The sequence below is a fragment of the Diadema antillarum genome, unplaced genomic scaffold (genome assembly GCF_040938485.1).
Source record: "Diadema antillarum isolate AM-2024a unplaced genomic scaffold, OU_Dant_1.0 seq00000550_RagTag, whole genome shotgun sequence".
NCBI classification, from domain to species: domain Eukaryota; kingdom Metazoa; phylum Echinodermata; class Echinoidea; order Diadematoida; family Diadematidae; genus Diadema; species Diadema antillarum.
In genome coordinates, this window is record NW_027271495.1 from 2,909,264 (window position 1) to 2,931,619 (window position 22,356).

Below are 22,356 nucleotides of genomic sequence, written 5' to 3' on the forward strand. Positions count from 1 at the left end.
AAAGCATGAGGGCTGTACTGCCTTGATGTTTTGCTGCTGCGTAGTGTGTTTTATTGGAGAGGAACAGTGACAAATGATCAAAGGAACATTTCTTTAATTGCTCAGGCACTTATTCAAACGCATAAAAGTCCATTCAAACTCACAGTACAGTACAACGAATAAGATATGTCAATATTACCATTTATATCCTGTTAAGTACTGTCGATGCTTTCCTGTAAATTCTCCTGGGTACAGCCTTTCCTGAGAATACTTGTACTTTCTTACAATCCAAAAGATCACATCATCTACGGTGTTCGAGAAACTTCTTTATCTTATGACGTACAATCGATTTATTGTTGTATAGACATGGAATGTGTTGTGTTGTATTCTATTTTCCGTATAAAAAGAAATACAAACAAAGGTACATGAAAATGGATACTTTAACGGACGAATGACCCTACTCTGTTATCGTGACAGCGTTGTTTTACAGCGGGGTCCCTTATACCATGAGAATTAAAGTAAATGACTGCAAACATGAGATATCATGATGTTTTACATGTTAATTTAGAGCTAAATGAAAAAAGTTAAAGAGATGTACATCCATGCCTTACAAATGTCATTTCATAAAGGAACATTATATTAACCGTTATCTTGCATGAAAATAGGTGCACAGGCGATGCAAACACAATGCTGATTGCTATAGCTATCAGTCAAGTTGTATAAAAGTCCACTTACTAGTACATAATATCTGAAGCCGAGTTATTCTCTCCGCAAAGAAGTATCTAAGATCATGCACTATGATTAAGGCATACGAAAATAATGTCTCATTTTCTTATGTCATTATCTTAATAAGACTTCATAGCATGCGATTACTGGTGAGCTATAATTAATCATGAAAGTTGTTGCTCCTACTCAGTTTAAGGTGTGGTTCTTACACTGAGCTAAATGTATGTGTTCTGTGATCACAAGGACATGATTGTTGCTCCTACTCAGCTTAAAGATGTATGGGTTTTTTTTTTTTACATTGTGCTTTTATTCATGTGGTCAAATATAGGACATTTATACAGAGAAGCCGCCGAGAATTAACAATTATTATCATAAGTTTCCAGACTCAACATTGACTGATAGTGCCATAATCTATATCACATCCACACATTATTTCCATCTTTCACTCTGTGTATACATGTGATTTGTGTGCATACGTAATTCGCCTTCTGATTATAACACTACCTACTGAGGTTTATTCTGTCATGTCCGTTACATGTTTATTAACATTTTATGTACAGCAGCATAAGTCAGCTTGGTCTGACTGGCTCTCTCATGTTGATGTCTTTGCCGCAAAAATGGTGATCCAAGCCGTTTAGTTTCTCTACTAAATATTTTTAGTTTCCAATGCATATCTAAATCTAAGATGTACAACTAGTACCCACGCAAAATTTCGTTCATTCCATGTGATAGTTTGTAAAATGGACAGACGTGACGTCTGTGAGCATGGTGATACATGCAGCAGGTAATAACATGTAGCTTCCTCATTTAATAGTACAGTATATTAATATCCTCTGTAGCTTTCGTTTTAATCATAAAGTGTCTGTCAGACAGAAGTGAAAATAAATGCATAAATGTGAGAGAGATACAAAAGATACAAAACTGACTCAAGGACTAGCCTTCTTCTGATCGAGGAATCGTTTGTGAATTATCTGCTCCATATAGAATGAAAACATAACACCACAAAAGTGCGTCAGTCACAATACGGATATTTCGCAATGTCGAAATTATGCCCTCACACACGAGATTGGCTCCTCATATTAAGATAACAATTAATGTTGTTGCCAGATCACGTATAGTCTCTATAAACAAAAACGCGGAAGATAAAAATACGGTTCATGCTACAATGACACCACTTTACAGAAAACATTCGACCATCGGGTTTCGGTTTTATAGAGGGCTAATGACTAACCACACAGTGTGCAATATCATGAGTATGAATTATGAGCTGTTACGATAACATTTTCTTTCTTGTATGCTGAAGTCCCCTCCCTGGTGTATTTCACCCAGTACAACAATGAACAGCCTTGTGCAGCCTTTATCTGTCATAGGTATTGGTTTCACTGGCGTCGAGCAAACATCTTTTAGGTATTGTTAAAATCACCTCAGTATACTGAAGTGTATTAAAGTGCCATTTCAGACAATTTTCAGTTTCACATCATGAAGTGCTCAAATCGACAGCTCCATGTATAGATCTGTGGAATTCATTGTGATCCTTGAGCAGAGAAAGCAATACTTTAAAAGAACCTCAAACAAATTACACTGAACACTGATGGTGACATAGGAGGCTCATAATAAATATATAGTTCAGAAATGTATAACAGTGTAATTCCATTTCAATACTGCTTGCTTTCAAGTTCATCTGTGTAATAATTTTATGCATGCCTTCTTTTAATCTGCTTTCTTGAGCCCCAACTCGTGCATTCTTATGGCTGCTATGTCATCATCATTATTCACTTATCTATAAATTCTGAAACTCTGTATTCTGTATAACTAATTGTGTTCAATTGTAAAAGTCTGAAAATCATCTCGAGGTCTCCTTTAAGCGCATTGTTGTACAGATGACATGCATAGGATTATGGATATGCATAGGATTATGGATATGCGTTGTGCAGTACGTGCCTTGTTTTGCAGCAGAACACTGTGGAAAATACACTTTTGATAGAGGAGATAAGAAAACGAGAAGAGATAGTGTGCTGAATGCTGGCCAGGGTGATCTTATTTTTTGTGAATGCAGCTCTCATTTCCGTAATACTATCTCCACAGGGGGTCATCACCGATTCTGTGTGATGATATGCTGCCTTGTTTGCAGATAGTGCTAAATTTTTCTTTGACAGCCAAACATACAATATGTAGAGCATGCGTGTAACGGTGCCAAGACATACAAGGAAATTCACTGGAGTATGTTTGTGCAACTCGAGCTACAGAGTTTCGAATAAGCAGACACAAAGATCGCACACTATACATCCGCATGATCGAAGTTCATGGTGTATTATCTCGCATATGAGTTTGTGTATTAGATTACCTCTCTTCGTTAAGCAGGCACGCTTGCAATGTTTTAATGCACACCTTATTTCATTTTCTTTTTGTCATTGCACGTGTCTTCTTCACAGACTTCAGTCTAGCATTAATTGCTTCTGTGTAGTAGAACCTCAAGAGCAAGAACCGCCAAGTATAAAGTTAATCGGACCCACGCATGCATAACCATGTTGGATGCAAGCTATGTATATTAGACAAGCTTAGCTGCTATTCCAGAAAAAACGACCACTGCACAAACCTTAGTGATTTTACTCTACTGACAAATTACACATGCATGTTATAGATACAAACAGAAGTATCTTAGGTTCATTTTCGAGCAAGTGTGTGTCTCATGTACTTTGAATAATACAATCATCACATGCAGCTTAATCAAGACTACGTACAGTAACAGGAAGCAAGTGTTCACTAATTCTCTATACATGCAGCTTCAGTGAGTTATAGTAGTTCTTCTACTCGTTTAGGATTTGTGTAATACCCATAGCTACAGTATCGTCTAGTTTGTACGAAGCGTTGAAGAAAATTGTACCCTTTCAACCGATATTTGGTCCTCTTTAGGACTTGAATATGACGTGTATTGGACATGCCACGATATCGTCCCATTCTACGTCATCAAACCCGATGCACCCTGGAAGACGACCTTTTATTTTTCATTCATTCATTTATTAGTTCATTTCCAACAGAAACATATGAATATATAACAGAAGTTGAATACATAGATTTCATCATAATACAAATATAATACCTTTTATACGGAGATGGAATGTGGACGTTACTGTCGATATCAAGAATATCTACAAGTCAATTATATAATAATACAATAACAAGAGACCCGCGGGTCTAGCGCTCACCTGAGTATCGCAAGTTCACCTTTCACGCAGTCACTAATCTTATTCACAGCTCTACCAAAATTTGACCAGGCAGTCTCAAGTAGAAGATGAAAATGTACAATAAGGGCCCAATTTTTTTAAGATTCCTTAATTTGGGGGGATTGGGGCCCCCGGGGCCCTCTGGGTGGGGCATGGTGCCCATTTTGATAAATTGAGATCCTGACCCCCTAGGGATGCTACCTGCCAAGTTTGACAAAAATCCATCATGAGGTTTTCAGGAGGAAGATGAAAATGTACAATTCAGGCCCCCATTTGGACCCTTCCAACCACCCCCCCCCCTACCCAAGAAGGGCACCCCTGGATCTCCTATGAACAAACTTGAAACTACAGTCATTAATGCACTCACTCATAGTATTATCTCAGCTCTATAACTTCTGATTCTAGAGAAGATTTATAAAGATTCCTTCATTTGGGGGGTTTGGGACCCCTGGGGGCCCCCTGGGTGGGGCATGGTGCCCATTTTAACAAATTGAGATCCTAACCCCCTAGGGATGCTACCTGCCAAGTTTGGTGAAAATGGGTCATGGGGTTCTCAAGAAGAAGATAAAAATGTACAATTTAGGCCCCATAAGGACCCCTCCTCACCCCCTCCCCTGGGTCCCAAGGGGGGCACCCCTGATTCTGTAATGAACAAACTTGAAACTACAGTCATCAATGTACTAACTCATAGTATTAACTTAGCTCTATCACTTCTGGTTCTAGAGAAGAAGATTTTTGCGGATTCCTTAATTTTGGGGGGTTTGGGCCCCCTGGGGGCCCCCTGGGTGGGGCATGGTGCCCATTTTAACAAATTGAGTTCCTAACCCCCTAGGGATGCTACCTGCCAAGTTTGGTGAAAATGGGTCATGGGGTTCTCAAGAAGAAGATGAAAATGTACAATTTAGGCCCCATTAGAACCCTTCCCCACCCCCCTCCCCTGGGTCCCAAGGGGGGCACCCCTGATTCTGCCATGAACAAACTTGAAACTACAGTCATCAATGTACTAACTCATAGTATTAACTTAGCTCTATCACTTCTGGTTCTAGAGAAGAAGATTTTTACAGATTCCTTAATTTTGGGGGGTTTGGGCCCCCCCTGGGGGCCCCCTGGGTGGGGCATGGTGCCCATTTTAACAAATTGAGTTCCTAACCCCCTAGGGATGCTACCTGCCAAGTTTGATGAAAATCGGTCTTGGGGTTTTCAAGAAGAAGATGAAAATGTAAAAAGTTTACGCACGACGCACGACGGACGACGGACGACGGACGACGGACGACGCACGACGCACGACGCACGACGCACGACGGACGCCGGACGAAGGGCGATCGCAATAGCTCACTTGAGCCTTTGGCTCAGGTGAGCTAAAAATGGATAAACATAAGGTTAAGTTTCATTTACCATCTTTGGTGCAAATTACTGTACATAATGAACCAGCATTGTGAATAGGATCGTCAAACAGTGTGTTTGGTGAAACAGTAATGAATAAGTCATAAAAATTGATTCACATTGATTTATGAATTTTCTTCAGTTTGCAAGATCGCAACTGCTAATCTACATTTTTACCAAACATGTCGGGGAAAAAAGGAACCAGTGAGAATCGAACATGTCATCTACTGCAGTTCGATTCCCGCTGGTTCCTTTTTTTCCCCCGACATGTTTGTTAAAAATGTAGATCAGCAGTAAGTTGCGATCTTACAAATTTCACATGTACACAAGGCAAACAGACTGAAGAAAACTCATGCCTAATATCTTCATCCATCTGCTCAATAATCTCTTGCACTGAATTCGATTCGGATTGTTTGTAATAAGATTTCCATGAGCTTGGAATGGCCCATTAATCACCGTCCCTCAAACAGCAGCTCGATGGTTAGTGAAAGTTGTAGATGTTTCAGCCCCTGCAATTCTCGTAGATCTCGAAGGAACTGATGTACTCCTGGAGAACGTCGTACAGCAACTGATACTCTTTCTGTTTGGGAGGAAAAACAGAGCAAACAAGGCCATGCATCATATTTTGTTCATGTGAATGTACATGCAGAAATGCAAACATGGAAAACGCAGACATACACTTAACATAAACTCTGGATCTCATGTACAAATCATTTTCAGATATTCCTACTGCAGTTCACTCCTTGCTCGTACAGGTGTATAACTTGTTGACTAACAATGCTCTCGACTAACGACACACAGATTACGAATGATTTGTGAAACATTCGTCGTTTCAGTATCTACAGCAATCGTGGACTACATATATACATAATAGAATTTATTATTAATATGAAATTATGGTGATCTAGTATACGATGTCAATCCCTTTAAATCTGCATATCGGTCCCGATTTGGCTGTGCAGTGCCTTCTTAAATCATAACTTGTAAATGGAGTATAACTGCATATTGGCTTATTTCAAGGACGGAGGACCAACGCTGCTTACCATATGTGAAATGGCCTCAGGTCGGACAGCTCTCATTTTCTTGCACACCTGGAAGATTTCCACGTCTTCTGAACAATCTGCACGATCCATAATAGTCAAGAAGGCACAGAAAGTTGCAGACGTTCCAACGCCATCCCTGTGAGTAGAATTTATGTGTGTGTGTTTTAGGAACGAGGAAGACGGCAACAGAAGAAAAAGGAGGAGAAAGAGAGAGAGAGAGATAAGCATTAGTATAAAAGCTTCCTGTTGGACATGCGACAAATACGACTGGTATTTTCGATAATGATGATAGTAGCAACAATGGCAATGATAATAACAATAATACAATGTATTTGTACTGCGCCATCCACCTATAGATCTATTCACTAGCCCCCCCCCCCACCCCCTCAAAAAAAAATGATTAGATTAAAAAAAAGTAACATGCACTGACACCTTTTATTATCACATACACTGTAAGAAGCGCATGCATGTACGAGCTAATATTATGGGCTCTGGAGCAATGTCAATGTAGCATTTAAATATCAGAAAATACCATGGGAATTCCAATTGTCGGTATGTATCATCAAAATACATTAATAACTCATTTAATACAATGACTCGCGCGGTTTGTTAAATTGGAAAGGTTGTAACGCCCTCGGCAAGGGCAGTAACCACCATTTAGAACAGTTAAGGCCATTGAAAACTGAAATATTCTGAAGTTCCCTCTCCCGCCTCCTAGACATCTAAGTATCAATATCTTTGATGACATTGAGCTGGTATCTTCACCAACCTGCAATGAACAAGGATGGGACTGCTATCATGGCCCTGTGTCGGCCAGCTTTTCAAGCGATTCCGCATGAAGATCATGTCCGATGCAGAGGGCAATCCATCATCCTCCACGGGGTTACACTCCAACTGTAGCTGGTAGATAGTCTGCGATGGTCTCTTGGTGGTGAGATGAAGTTAAGTGGAAAATCACGAAATTGATAACGTTAGTTGCAAGTAGTACATTACAGACTGTCATGATAGATACGAGTATATGGGGGGTTCTTTCACTTTTATTCTCTTGAAATTTAATCTCCCGTCCTAATTACATGCGTTTACGCATTTCAGCGTTTTATTCCTGCACCGATGTATACGGCATGACCACACACATACACACAAACACACCCGCACACACACACACACACACACACACACACACATCAAATTACGTCTTATATCGTTTGTTTCCCCCCATTAAAACAGATTCTTAAATACATATGAATAGAAACTCGTGATTGCTATGTGGTTTAACACATTCGTTTCATAGGTGTCCACCAGTACAGGACAAAAAAAAGAAAAGAAAAAACTTTTACGAGGTTATTACCCAAGCATACCAAGAGTAATTGTCAAAATATTTCTCTTTTTCTAAATGTGAAAACGACGAACAAAAAATAGTCCAAGTAATTCTTAAGGATTGATAATGATGTTTTGGCATATGATATATTTTTATTTATTCAGTTATTCATTTATCCATTTATTTATCTACTTATTTATTCATTCATTTATTTGTTCAATTATTCATTCTTTCATTTATTTGCACATCCACGTGGTGAGGATGATTGTTGTAATACCTTCGATGTCTGTTTGCGTACAGTCAATGTTCTCTCCACAATTCCGGGCACGATAATTTCTTTGGCGCTGGTTACAACAAAGGGACCACAGATAAGCTCACCATCCTCCGGCCAGTACTTTGCGATGGTCTGGTGATTATAGAAATCACATTAACATAGGAGTCTGAGTGAATTTCCCATGCTTAACACTGAAGATTATTGAGTGCGCAACAACGTGAGCACGCTGCCAACGAATCACACCACATATACATAGGGTCATACATTGATGTAGGTGGAGAATGTCTGCAATGCGCATGTGTGATGTACGTATGTTGAAAATTCATTTGATTCCTTTTTTCGTTCACACATTATATGCCAAGAAAATCTAAGTGTACCAAACAAACAATTATCTTGAGTATGACACTTCTCTTTTATTACTGTATGTTATGAACTTAAACCTCGGATACCACGAAATGAATATATTATATGCATGATTATTCTTTCAAGAAACGCAGGATATGATGCAATATTATCCGATGACCAATCATTTATTTGTTGGGCATTGTGGACCCAAATCTGTACAGACCACTCAACAATCCACTGTGCCATGAAAGCTACACATCTTGTATGACCCTGATACGCACCTCATCAGACGTGTCCCCATGTAGCATCATGATCCTTGTGACCCTGTAGTCTACCACGAGGCGCCAGAAATCCACCACTGTGTTTGGGAGAGGGCTTTGTGTGGTGATGTACTGATTTCTGGTCTTCCGGCCCTGTAAGTCACGATATCAAACTATATCATTAACAATGATGTTGATATATTATTATCTACTTTTGTTTATTTACAGGAAGTCAATAAACCCATCATTCCCACTGAGGATGTGATGGGAGGATAACACATTGTTTTTTCATTCAGAATTTTAATCAATATTAGAATGAACCATTGGTGGACTAAAACATTGGAAAAAAATCAAATAAAAAAAACTTTCCGTATTTTTGTGTCACATCATCACATCACACACGTAACATGATTTCATCGAGATCTGTAGTGTGAAATTTGATTCAACATGTCTATCATGGCAAATTTTCGTTCATGGAGCTTACCACACAGTCTTGTTTAAACACACAAATATCAAAAGGCTTCAGTTCATTGTGTAATCGTAATTCATCGATTTGAAAGGAAATGCTTTTTTTACCGTTTGCAATAATCTTTCGATTTCATGCACAGTTCCTGCTATATGTGAGGGAGCAAGATAAGACCTGGGATCATTCCTGATTATACGATTACCCTACATTTTGAGGACATGACAATCGAACAAATAAGTTGACGATTTTTTCATATTACTCGGAATGTTGATCGAAATTAGCTAATGCTAATTGTATCACTGAAAAACAAACCGGGAAATATGTTGCGTTGATGTAGTTAGTGCCACCTTCAACTTCAGTCATGAGGTATGGGCGTACTCTGTCGGCTGGTTGGCAGAGAGATGGAATTGCGTCAGAATGAAAAGATTGGAAAATGGGATTAAAAGTTATTGTGATAAAACGGTCATATGTCTGTTGATGTACACATATATATATATGCATGTTTATACCAAACACAAACTGTGATGCCGCTGGGTCGGTATATATGATAACGACTTGATGATAAAATTGTAACAATTACGAGATATCAACAATACTTTTTAAACATTATTTTCTACTTCATCACATTGTTCGTGAAAACCTGTGTATATGCACAACAAATTAGTAAATATATATATATATATATATATATATATATATCATACATAAATAGATATTATTGTATGTATACTTATATAATAAACAGATTGTATGATACGTGTTCATTATAGGCAGAATATAGAAAAGTAAATGAATACCATGCTTCTATATTGTACGCAATGTCACATTATGCATGGAATATACAAACCAGTGCTAGTTCAGTATACGTCAGAAATATCACCGATCTAAATTTACCTCCTTTTATTTATTCATGCCCTTGATAGGAATAATAAATACGCCCTCGGAATTATCAGAACATTTTATCAGTTATACGACGGAGTGAGCTTGATCGAAAATAGAAGTATCAGTACCTTTCTGAAATACATGCATTGTGTAATAGGTTTGGCCCCCTGCCTGTTTGGCTATATACAACTGTATTTAGAAATGAGCTCAAATGAGCAAACCGATATTGAAACTCGTCCGTTATAGTGTCCCCATTTTTTCCCTGTATGCCTATAATTATGTATCAGAATTATACATGTGCGTATGTGTGTGTGTGTGTGTGTGTGTGTGTAAGACAGATAGAAATAGAGAGAGGGGAGGGAGAGAGAGAGAGAGAGAGGAGGAGGAGGAGCGAGAGAGGGAAAGAGTTTGTGTGTGAAGGTTATAACAACGTTCCCGGAAGGAAGTGCAAACCATTACAATCCATTGTTCCATCGTTATATAGTGAAAGTATTCAGCTTTGGTGGAGTTCCGCAATATAAGTCTGCGACATAATGATAACACATAACAATATAGAATTTGATCTACCAAAAGTTCATTATTATTACCATTTAACGTTACGTGATTCCTTCTTTACCCTTATTTCAGCATTGACAATTGTCGTTTTATATCGAGGTGATGAGGACTTTTTTGTTTTAGTCTAAGGGTTTTCCTGTCACAGCACGTTGCTCACCTACAGTACGATCAAGTGCGCTGTAAACGCATTTAAGCACTGCACATGTGCCCACTAAGCATAATGGAGTGATTCTGAAAGCGTCTCAAGGGAGCCTACAAACAGGGAATATGAAAGAAAAGAAAGACAAAGAAAGGAACTCACGGGGAACTTTATTTCTGTAACGGTTCTTGCTCAAGTTCTCCTCGCGTGTAGCAGCGCTGACTTCGTCTTCTCCCGGTATTACGGTGTACGATCTCAGCAACTATTTCAGTGGCAGTAGAATGACAGCATCACGGAATTTGAAGCGAATTATACAATTAATATACATACAACACACATATCATCGCTGTTGATATCATCATGTATCATTGCGGACAGAAAGATGGAGATAGATCTTCTTCTCATGATATAGACAATCATGATAAATTGTTATACTAAGCTAGAGTTTGCTTATCAATGCTCTTTCTGAGGGCATAACCATTATCATTGCATAATCATCCAAGTTTGCGTTTTTACACTGTAAAGGTTATTACAGCATTTTTTTGACTAAAATATCTTGTCTAGTGGGAAGCAAAATGAACTCAGAATCTCTCGTCAGGTATTCGTTACACCTCACTGCTTCAGATGTCATTACAAATTTACCACTAGCTCTGTTACCAGATTTCACAGAAAACAAGACTTAATTTTAAGTCCTCACTGATCATTAATGACAAGATTTCACCTAAGGCATAGCGTTTCATAGTGCTTCTCTGGCTGGTGAGTATAATTATTGCTTGTGAAAAGTACAGTGTGAACATAACGGTTAACCACTTAATGTTTCATTGAAAGTTAACGGAAGAGCAGCGTAGTATAACATTTGAATACATCTCATTTCATGTTTGAAAGTGATATAATTTCTCCTCCTCTCCCTGGTTTTCTCTCTATATATTTATACAGTTGCCCATTGAATCAATCGCTCAATCCACCTATTCCTTTACAGGTCCTGTTTACCTTTGGGAACAGTGATTTAAAAATGTTCAAGATATGACATTTAATGAATATGTGTAGGTCTGTTGTACCACAAAACATCCTATCATATACAATTTTCGCGACAAAGTCTACAATACATGTATAAGGAGATATTTGTAGACGGTTTAGTCTGGAAACATTCTTATTATAACTATTGTTCACATCTTAAGTTAACAATACTGAACATCGATTCTAGCTATCAAAATTTTTACAATGGTTGTTTCTATCCCTAACTCACATTTTAGAACTATTTTAAAGCACTAATGCTGGGTTTTTGTTTCATCTGCAAATGGTAAATTATGCCTGTAAAGTATTTATCAGTCTATAATCCTATCTGTCAGTCATTCTGTCCATCTTTCAAACTATTCATACTCATCATTATATCCATATGAAGGGGCGGATCCACTAATTCTGTAAAGGGGAGGCGCCTTTACAAAATTAAAGGGGGGCACACCCATACCCCATTTTTCTATTTATTTCTTTTGCTTCAACAAGAAATAAAGAGGGGCGCGCTTCTGGTGCACCCCCTCTGGATCCGCCACTAATATGAAATAATCTCTAAAATCCTTTATCTGTCTCTCGGCTCTTTTTGTCTTACTTCAAACTCTTCCTGAAGAGATGTGACTCCTGTATCAGGGCTTGGTGTCTTCAAAGCTCTGTAGCGCCTCATAAAATCAACCTTTGGGATTGATGTGTCCCCACAGGTAAGGGCTTCAAGAAGAGTGGCGTAGATGAACTGGTATTGTTCCTGAGTGGAGTGGAGACGAACAGATCATGAAAGAAATGGTAACACGTCGTCAACACCACCGCTTGGAATTTTCAGTGACTTTGGGTGAGATGTATTGCTAAGTCTTCTTCACTAGCCTATCTTCGTGATCTATTAGCTCTACCCGTAAAAAAAAAGAAAATTATAATAATAACACTAAGCAGATATCAAGAGAATTAATTGTCGGCTGGTGCACGTGATATATTTTGATTTCTATCAGTAACATTCAATCATCACATAAGAAACGCCGGTTATACATGTATCCTAATGAAAAAGTTCTGGCTTGAGCTACGGTAAGCTTCAGGTAAGTCTTAAAACTCAGAAATGTTTTGTTTTGTTGTTATCCGTACCACAACTTGCACCATCTTTGCCCTGTGCTGCCTCATACCGGCCACGAAGTTGAAGATACCAACAGCTCCCTCGGCGTTCATCTGGTCTACCATGGCGTCCAGTGTGATAAACGTACCAGTCCTCCCGACGCCGGCGCTAGATAATCATATAACGGTTTCTTAACGTTATGGTCTGATGTTTCACGATGTTATCTACAGGTGCACTTTTTTCATTTTCGATGATCCTTTTCCTCTCAAATAAAAGTAAGTAGCAATTCAATTTGGTACAGCTGTTCAACGTTTACAAAATTCACAGTAAGCAACAATTATATAGTGCAGTAGTTCACGCATAAAAAAAATACACACATATACAAACACTAATCAGCTATGCATAAAGCATTCTGTGGGAGTTCGTTATTCTTGGAGGCTTGTCAAAATGAAATAAACAGACAAGAGGATAAGATTATCAAATGAGGTTCATTGTGGCAATACATCTAGGATTTTTCGGGTTATCATGAAAGGACCAATGAAGCCTCATTAAAGCACTACCATCATGTAGACAGGCGAAAGGCGATGTTGTGATAGTATTCCATTAATTGCCCAGACTTAACCTCGTGGGTTGTAGAAAGCTGTAGTGAAAGGGATGGGCTCTCGACACTTTAGGCTTTGAACTCCCTAGTTTGAATCCTGCCCGATGTATATATATAAACTCTTTTTTTAACTTGTTGTTTTTCTTTACGAGAGTGTGCAAATGGGCTTGTGGGATTGCAAGAACATTAATGATAAAGTACTCTGGAAGAGATAACACAATGTTTGTACTGAAGAAAACCATACTGTCACGAACTAAGTCTGTTGTAGACCCAGAAGCAACTCCATCAAACTAAACAATGAATGATAGTATGAACTTATAAAGCGCAAATATTATGTATATACATATCTTCTGTACCACAGTAGCTACTGGTATGCTTGACACAGTTGAATAAAAAAAAAAGGTGGGGTTGAGTATTGATTTAAAGACTGCTTTAGCTTAGGATTTTCTGATTTCTAATGGGAAGTCATTCCACAGGCTGGGAGCTGAGCAGGCAAATGCTCGGACTCCCAGTTTTTGTTTTTTGTTTGTTTGTTTGTTTGTTTTTTTTTTACATGTTGGGATTAGTAAAAGAATAGTGTCTTTACTATGAGTGTGTTAGCATCCTTTGGTTAGCATCACGTCTCAGATCCTTCGACCATGTGTACAGAAGAAAGTGGTGCATACAACACAATAGACCCTATAGCATCGATGTCAGTATCAAGAATATCCAATGGCAATCTAGCAATCAATACCCAAAACATAAACACTTACAGGTATACAAATAAAGAAGAGAGAGAGGGAGAGTGAGGAGAGAGAGTTTCTATTATCAGTTCTAATGACCAGCTCCTTTATGACGTCAACATTGTAATGCAATAATACCTGCAATGAACTATGATTGGTGACTTGCTTGCACCTTCCCCTTCTCTAGTGACCTCGATGAAGTTCATAAGTTGGGAAGGCTGTTCCGGTACCCCCATGTCAGGCCATGCTGTGTAGTGAAATTGCACCAGTTCTCGGTGTACACCAGCCATCTGCGTGATTTCGACCAGAATCAATTATCATATCTGTTGACATGATCGTCATCATGCTTCAAATTGACTAAAAGCATGCAAGTACCTTATTGTTAATTTCAACAAAATCATGCGCGTTTATTTTCATAATATTCTATATTCAAATGAGTATGCGCGATTACATAATGTAGAACAACAGCAATGATAATCCTGCATTACATAATGTCACATTATTGTCGATAGATCACGAGTCTGTACATGGTACAGAAATGCATACTGCCGTGATATTTGGCGTCCATAACCCAACCCCTTAATGTGCCCAAGATAATTTGACACGACCATCATTCATTCTACAGTAATTATTCATTGTATCTGATCCGAAATTAGACATGTAATTCAGACGTTACCGCATGTATTTTAATTGCTTTGTTTTATTGGGGTGCACGTCACGAGACCAACACCCGCAAGTCATTCAGCCCACGAGTTGAACACTATAAGCAAACAAGGCCCACGAGACCGATACATTAAACCCCGTGTTGTATCTGTCTAACTCATGGGCTTTATTTGCCTAATGTCGAACTCGTGGGCTGCATGACCCGTGGGCTATGTGACTCATAGGTGTCTGTCTCTAGGATGACCCCGTCTTATTGTCGGCATCCGAATATGCCATATGCTGACCTATTTAGCATCAAATCGGCAACATAATGTTTATGATCACTGTACCGCGGAAGCATGACACAGGAGTTAAAGGCCATGACAACTAAGAAGCTAGGTTAAAGAGAAAGTAAAGAGCAACGTTCGTCTCAAAATAAATTGTCAAAGAAATCAGACTTTAGGCGAACGTTGCAGAAACGTTGCATATATACAGTACGTATAAAAAAACGCAACAATTTTTGCTTTCACATTTGTGAAGATTGTGTTAACTTTACACCACAGTGAGCAACAACATCTTAAAATTACATATCTCCTCTTTCCAATGATATCTTACTTATTCATACACGGTCATGGATGACTGAGTAATCATTCTTTTTGGACAATGGGACAAATTGGACTTGGGACCAAGTTTAGACACTACAAGAATCAATGCACCTTATTAGAAATTAACTTAGCAAATGGAATAATGAAATTAATAATCGCAACTTACCATTGTCTTCTTTCGGATATCTCTTTTTAACATTACATCCCATGCCCCTCAACATGGCCACCATTACTTTCCACACAGAGATTAGATCTTTTCTCCATCTCACGCACAGCCCTGCGAATCATTGGGGCTTGGTGGCATAGAGCTTCAAACTCATCAGTGATTCTTTGTCTCAAGTTGGAATGTCAGGTGGAGGGGTAATGAACACTTTTCTCTTGAGATAACCCCAAAGAAAAAAGTCACTAAAAGTCAGATCCGGAGATCGTAGTGGCCACTCCACATCATGATACAAGGCAATCACCCGATTTCCAAATACCTTAGCCAATCTGTTTTTAACTGCAGCTAGTCGATGGGCTGGTGTGCCATCCTGTGCCCACCATTGGCGTCTGAACACACCCCTTTGTTGCACAGGAAAAATTTCCATTAATTCAGGAATCACATGTTCATTTGAAATTTGTAAGTATCCATTTCCGTTCATGTTGTTTTCAAAGAAGGAGGGCCATAGGTATGTCTCACATTCCAAAAAAGAAAAAAAAAGAAAAAGAAAAAGAGGAGAATTGAAAAGGATTAAAAATTTTCGCTGGTCTTACTACTTGAAACTTGGTCCCAAGTCCAATTTGACCCATTGTCCAAAAGAATGATTACTCAGTCATCCATGACCGTGTAAGAATAAACATGTTATCATTGGAAAGAGAAGACATGTGGCTTTAAGATGTTGCTACTCACTCTGATGTTAAGTTAACACAATTTTCACAAATTTTAAATTAAATCTTGCTGCGTTTTTTTTATACGCACTGTATATATGTGTTATACAGTATATTTAAGCTGTATCGATGGTATGCCTTATCTATATTCTTCCAATAACTTAGTCAAAGCAATTTATTTACTTACATCAATGTCGAAACGTCTGATGGTGTAATTCTTGCTCACTTGCTTGCCTTTAGCAGCAACATAAATTTCTCCATAGGAACAACTCTCGTCTGGCCAGTACTGTTCACATTTTCTCTAAAGCGACCAAGATGAAACAGTGGTCAACCAAACCACAGTCACCGCTTCTCAGATCCATACACTCCTTCTTTGTGCTTTCTTTATTGATCTCAAGTTTAGATCAGTGTAACTTATAAACTGCAGCTCATATAACCTCTAAAGATGAAACTGTGGATTATAATGGTAACGGTTCACAATGAATGCACAATAAGAATCCATTTCTTAAAGAAGCACCCACCAAGACTCGGAGGGCTCGTTCTAAGAGTCACGAGATGATGATGTCGCAGCGGAAGCCCGTATCATTGGCTTCCAATGTATAATTTGCCTCCTCAGTAAACGACTGTTACATCAGACACTCTCATAAACACACGCAACACACAAAATCCATGTATACTATATGTTTCTTTATCATTTTATGTATACGTATTTTTTAGTACGTTCAATTCAACTAATTTTGTTTTCATTCGGGTTTTTTTTCCAACAAAACATATAACATCGAGCAAATTGCGTTTACATTATTCACAACAGATATAATTCTGCAACTTTCTGTGTAATGGCTACTTTCCAGACCTTCTTGCCCTCCACGAGATTAGTAAGCATGATGACCTTTTTGCAGCCATACTTCCAGATCATGCGCCAGAAATCATTTATGGTGGCAACTGCCGGCCCTGAGGAATCAAAGTAACAAGCGGTCATAAGATATCTTATTATAATAGTCATCCACAGCAAAAATGCGTCGGGGAAAATCAAACCACTTCAACCTTTAGAAGAAGCAGTCTTAAAAAAAACAAAGCGTGGGAAAAACCATAATTGAGTCTAGAGTTTCCATTTTAGTCTGTGACTCCGCGTATAGTGTTTCGCACCTCTGGCCGCATAGCGGGATACGTACGGAATATCATGATGGAATTTACGTCACTTCATATCATATAGTGCCGGTTTTTCCTTCAGGCTATGCCTAATATGGTATATATATTTTTTCTTTAGTCATTGTTACCCATATCTATATTCTCTGATAAGGCAATGACAATTCAAGTAAATTTCTATATTCTTGATTTAGGTTATAATTCGGCATTTCTATGCTAATAATGAAAGCATGTTTCTTTTCGCAATAAATGAATTTGATATTGCAAAATGTCGAATATATAGTTCTTAATTAATCACAAAATACGTAGAAACGAAGTTCTTACTGAAATAAGGAAGTAAATTATCATGAACTTGCTAAATACCGGCAAAGTGCATCCGTTTCACCCATGTAACCAAAGAAATTCTAATAAATGTATCGATCGTGCATTCATTGAACTGTTTTTTTTTTCTGCACTAATAGGGTAAAATACGGAAAGATAGATCACAGGTAATTATAAACTATTCATTCTCAGTCATGTTTATAAACAATGTAGAACATAAGATCAATAAGTTAGTTTCTGATCACCGAAACACACACACACACACACACACACACGCACACACACACAAGAAAATAGTTTTGAAACACAATATACAGAAACAAGGAAAAGTAGAAATTACGCGGTGCGTAATATATGTCCCCGCCGGAAGTAGCATTTAGTAGCAAAATGTACAATATAGGTAAAAAGATCAAGGTCAAAGGTCAAAGAAGTCAAAGGTCAAAATTCTATGTAGAAGTTTTGAAGCCCTCACCTAGTGCCATCACATAAAGCAAACGGAATCAAAATCGGGTTAGAAATGGCGAAGGAGTAGCATTTTGTAGCCAATGTACAATATAGGTAAAAAATCAAGGTCAAAGGTCAAAGAAGTCAAAGGTCAAAATTCTGTGTAGAAGTTTTGAAGCCCTCACCTAGTGCCAGCACATAAAGCAAACGGAATCAAAATCGGGTTAGAAATGGCGAAGGAGCAGCATTTGGTAGCAAAATGTACAATACAGTTCAAAAATCAAGGTCAGAGGTCAAAGAAGTCAAAGGTCAAAATTCTGAGTAGAAGTTTTGAAGCCCTCACCTAGTGCCATCACTTAAAGCAAACAGAATTGAAATCGGGTTACAAATGGCGAAGGAGAAGCATTTTGTAGCAAAATGTACAATATAGGTCAATGTTCAAGGTCAAAGGTCAAAGAAGTCAAAGGTCAAAATTCTGTGTAGAAGTTTTGAAGCCCTCACCTAGTGCCATCATATAAAGCAAACGGAATCAAAATCGGGTTAGAAATGGCGAAGGAGTAGCATTTTGTAGGCAATGTACAATATAGGTCAAAAATCAAGGTCAAAGGTCAAAGAAGTCAAAGGTCAAAATTCTGTGTAGAAGTTTTGAAGCCCTCACCTAGTGCCATCATATAAAGCAAACGGAATCAAAATCGGGTTAGAAATGGCGAAGGAGTAGCATTTTGAAGCAAAATGTACAATATAGGTCAAAGGTCAAGGTCAAAGGTCACAACTGAAATTCTGTATAGAAGTTTCAAAGCTCCCATGTAGTGCTATCATATAAAGCAAACAGAATCAAAATCGGGTTAGAAATGGTGAAGGAGTAGCATTTTGAACATTTTGATCACAAACGGACGCACGGACGGACAGACGGACACACGGACACACGGACACACGGACACACGGACACACGGACACACAGACACACACACGTACGGAGCCCGTTTCATAGTCCCCTGCTCGAACTCGTTCGGCGGGGACAATAAAGGACAACGTACCTTGAGCAGCTATGTATTTCTTCGGTGTATCATAACCCTAAACCAAATATAAATTTTTCATAAAAGTTATGTGAGTGTTCAAAGATATATATACAGTGTCCAAATGACATCAGTGATATGCAAATGAAAAGGCAAGATTCACCAAGTATAGACTTAAAAAGAATGCAAAATCAGAAACAAACCAACCAATATATATATATATATATATATATATATATATATATATACATACATACATATATACATATATACATATAGACATCCAATTCGCTCCCCGCTCGTCCCCTGGATGTGCCACAAATACTTACTAAAAAGCACATCGATGTATTAACTTAGAGCATTTCTGGTTTTAGACAAAATTTCTTTGTTTTTTTTTTCTGATTTGGGGGTTCCAGAGTACTTGTATGAAATATACGTATATTGCGACACGAGAGATAATGCTTGCCAAGTTAAGAATATAAATAGATATGCAAATTATATCCTAGCTTGCCCCAGCCCCCCCCCCCCCTCCCACAACCCCCTAACTTCCTACTGTAGCCACCAATATTGTTACTCAAAGCACTAACTTTGTTTTTCACTTCTTGTTCTGGGGGGATGGTGCATATTTGCACATTATTCTGTTATTCTATAGCGATAACTCAAGTTTGTCAAAAATCTGACCATGCCTTTAACGTGAAAATTGGGTTCTAACGTGATCCCCTCCCCGGCCCCGCCTATCCCTTGGACAAACTTGAAACCACAGCCACTGATGTAACAAACTCATAGCACAAACTCAGCTTTTCGTTTCAGTTTTTCAAGATTCCTTGATTTTGGGTTGTTGTCTGTCTTTATCTTCCCCATCCCCTCGACAATGTCCTCCAGGGGGTTCCCAAAGGTACAAAATGACATGCCCATTTGTAACAAAAATACATACATTAACCTGACATAAACCCAATAAGATGTAAATCAACTTTGGAATAAATGCGAGGCATCGCCGAAGCGATGGAGCTTTTTTCATTTTTTTGTGATATATATTGAAACAAAGAAAGGGAAAACTCACCAGAAAACCATATATATTATATATATATATTTTTTTTTTGGGGGGGGGGTGGGGTGGGGGGGGGGGTATCCAAAGAATGCATTAATCTAAAAAAAAACCGCTTCTTGCTTACGTGTATCCACGATGCATTGATATAACCAGAATTTGGATCTCTCCCACGCAAGTTCAACTTTACCCGAGAATGGTCATCTGTACAAGACATGAATGTATAAATTATGTCAAATACTAACTCCATTATCAGCATGACACTGACAGTTATATTCACACTATAATTATATATATAGATATATATAAATAGTTATATATATCACATACTTATATATATATATATATCATATTTGTGTGTGAGTGCGTGTGTTCTAATCAGTATATATATAGTCACAATGAGGTGTTTGGTTGTTGATTGCAATTGCACAACATTACTGTGAACAAAGTGGTACGAAAGGAAAGTCAAAAATGCAACAGCTGTATGGAGGAATTTATAAAGTTCAAAATAGCGCTGGTTACGCTGAACTGCGCAACTTTGCTTATAATAATATGTACCGTAACCGTAATAGTTCATAGCATTTTGTTTGCATCAGTATCTAGATTAAATCAGCTGTTGTCTGAAAATATGGTAACAATTCGACAAAAAACCAGGAGGCTGGCATTAACAGTTTTGAGTTGATTTGATTTGATTTATTTCTGCATTTTTTCACAAAGTCAAACACAAAATGAAAAGAAATACAGTCATAATGAACCAATAATGAAATATTGTATAGTTGAATAATAATCATACAAAATCAAATGGAAAATCACTGATTATTCAGTCGAGTTAATTCAAATATATTGCAGGAAACCGTCAGCTTAAAAGGGATAGCTAGTAACTGATCAGTGGGAATCAGTAGGAATGCTGGGGGATGATTGTTCCAATCCTTGAGGGATTCATTTAAGAGTACGTAATATATCTATTGTTGTGTGAAAATTATTTGCTTCAGAATGGTCTCATATTCAAGGAATGAGTAATGTGCAGTTTAATCGCCCCGTCACTATACAGGCATGCTAACCTGGAAACATTAAACTGCACATTACTTGAATATGAGACCATTCTGAAGCAAATGATTTTCACACAATAGATACACAATGTACTTTAAAATGAATTCCACGAGGATTGGAACAATCATCCCCCAGCATTCCCACCGATTCCCACTGATCAGTTACTAACCATCCCCTGGCTGAAGCTGAAGCTTGAGTTTGATGACGGCCTCTGCTCAACTATTTTCTCGCTTTTTCTTTTGTTTATGTTCATATTCTTGTTTTATCTGTCAACTAAATAATGAGGGGAAGACAAACGTATCCAACTTACATGGCAAGACGTTCAGGAAGCGGTTCTTCTTTTGGTTTTCCTTCTTGTTAGCCACATCGGTCGGATACGTCACTTCTAATTGAAAAATCTGATTGACGAATTTTAAAACAGAAGTCATCATTAACAGAAGGAAGGAATTTTTAAGTGCCGCGAGGATTACATATCTAATTCTATATATATGTTCATCGTGTATTTTGTTTTACAATTTTGCGTGATATCAACATAGCACTCCAACAATGCATACAAGAATAGTACGTGCTTATAGTTATTTCACACACACTAATTTATGTGTGCATACATATGCATTACATACATGTGTGTAAGCATGTGCGTGGGTGTTGTTTGCATATGTGTATATATAGAATTATTATTATTATTATTATTATTATTATTATTATTATTATTATTGGCAACATTAGTAGTATTTGCACACACCACCTACACCTATGATGTTGGAAGGTCAAAATCCGTCCAACACATGGTCAAATTCAAAAGTTGTATTCATACATAAATCTGGTGACTTAAGTTTGTTGTATACAGTATTTGACGGCAGAAAGTTTGATTTCATTGCCCATTCTCGTTATAGTGTACCCAGTTGTTTAGTAGATTCAGGGCACCCTCCTGGTAGATTACATCGATTGATTGTAGAGCAGGCTTCAGAGATGTGTTTCAGGCCCTTTGTGGGAACATTTCTTTCAAGGCGACCATCCATCCCCAGTTATATTTCTTTCTTGTTTTAACCCTCCCCTGGAATATATGATTTTTTTTTCAATGTAAGCATGGTTGTGACCTCAACGGACAAAATGTCATCAATACCCTTTATGCAGACGATTAAATGTCATCACCAAAATAATCAAAAAGTATATATAGATACACATTTCATCAGAATTCAACTCTCACT

The 22,356-nt window shown here is 38.0% G+C and overlaps 1 protein-coding gene across 1 annotated transcript; it reads right to left on the reverse strand.

Moving 5' to 3' along the window:
• Positions 1-5,814: 5,814 nt before the first annotated feature.
• On the reverse strand, positions 5,815-21,539 carry LOC139734901 (receptor-type tyrosine-protein phosphatase alpha-like). Its single transcript, XM_071645681.1, has 15 exons — positions 21,456-21,539; positions 20,223-20,299; positions 19,072-19,108; positions 16,977-17,074; positions 16,311-16,424; positions 14,148-14,299; positions 12,719-12,854; positions 12,201-12,350; positions 10,757-10,856; positions 9,331-9,404; positions 8,574-8,705; positions 7,951-8,079; positions 7,125-7,279; positions 6,356-6,491; positions 5,815-5,892 (listed from the first exon to the last, which is right to left on the reverse strand). Exons 4-15 carry the CDS (start codon positions 17,037-17,039, stop codon positions 5,815-5,817), a joined length of 1,419 nt encoding a protein of 472 aa, XP_071501782.1. The 5' UTR covers positions 17,040-17,074; positions 19,072-19,108; positions 20,223-20,299; positions 21,456-21,539.
• Between the last annotated feature and the right edge of the window lie 817 nt (positions 21,540-22,356).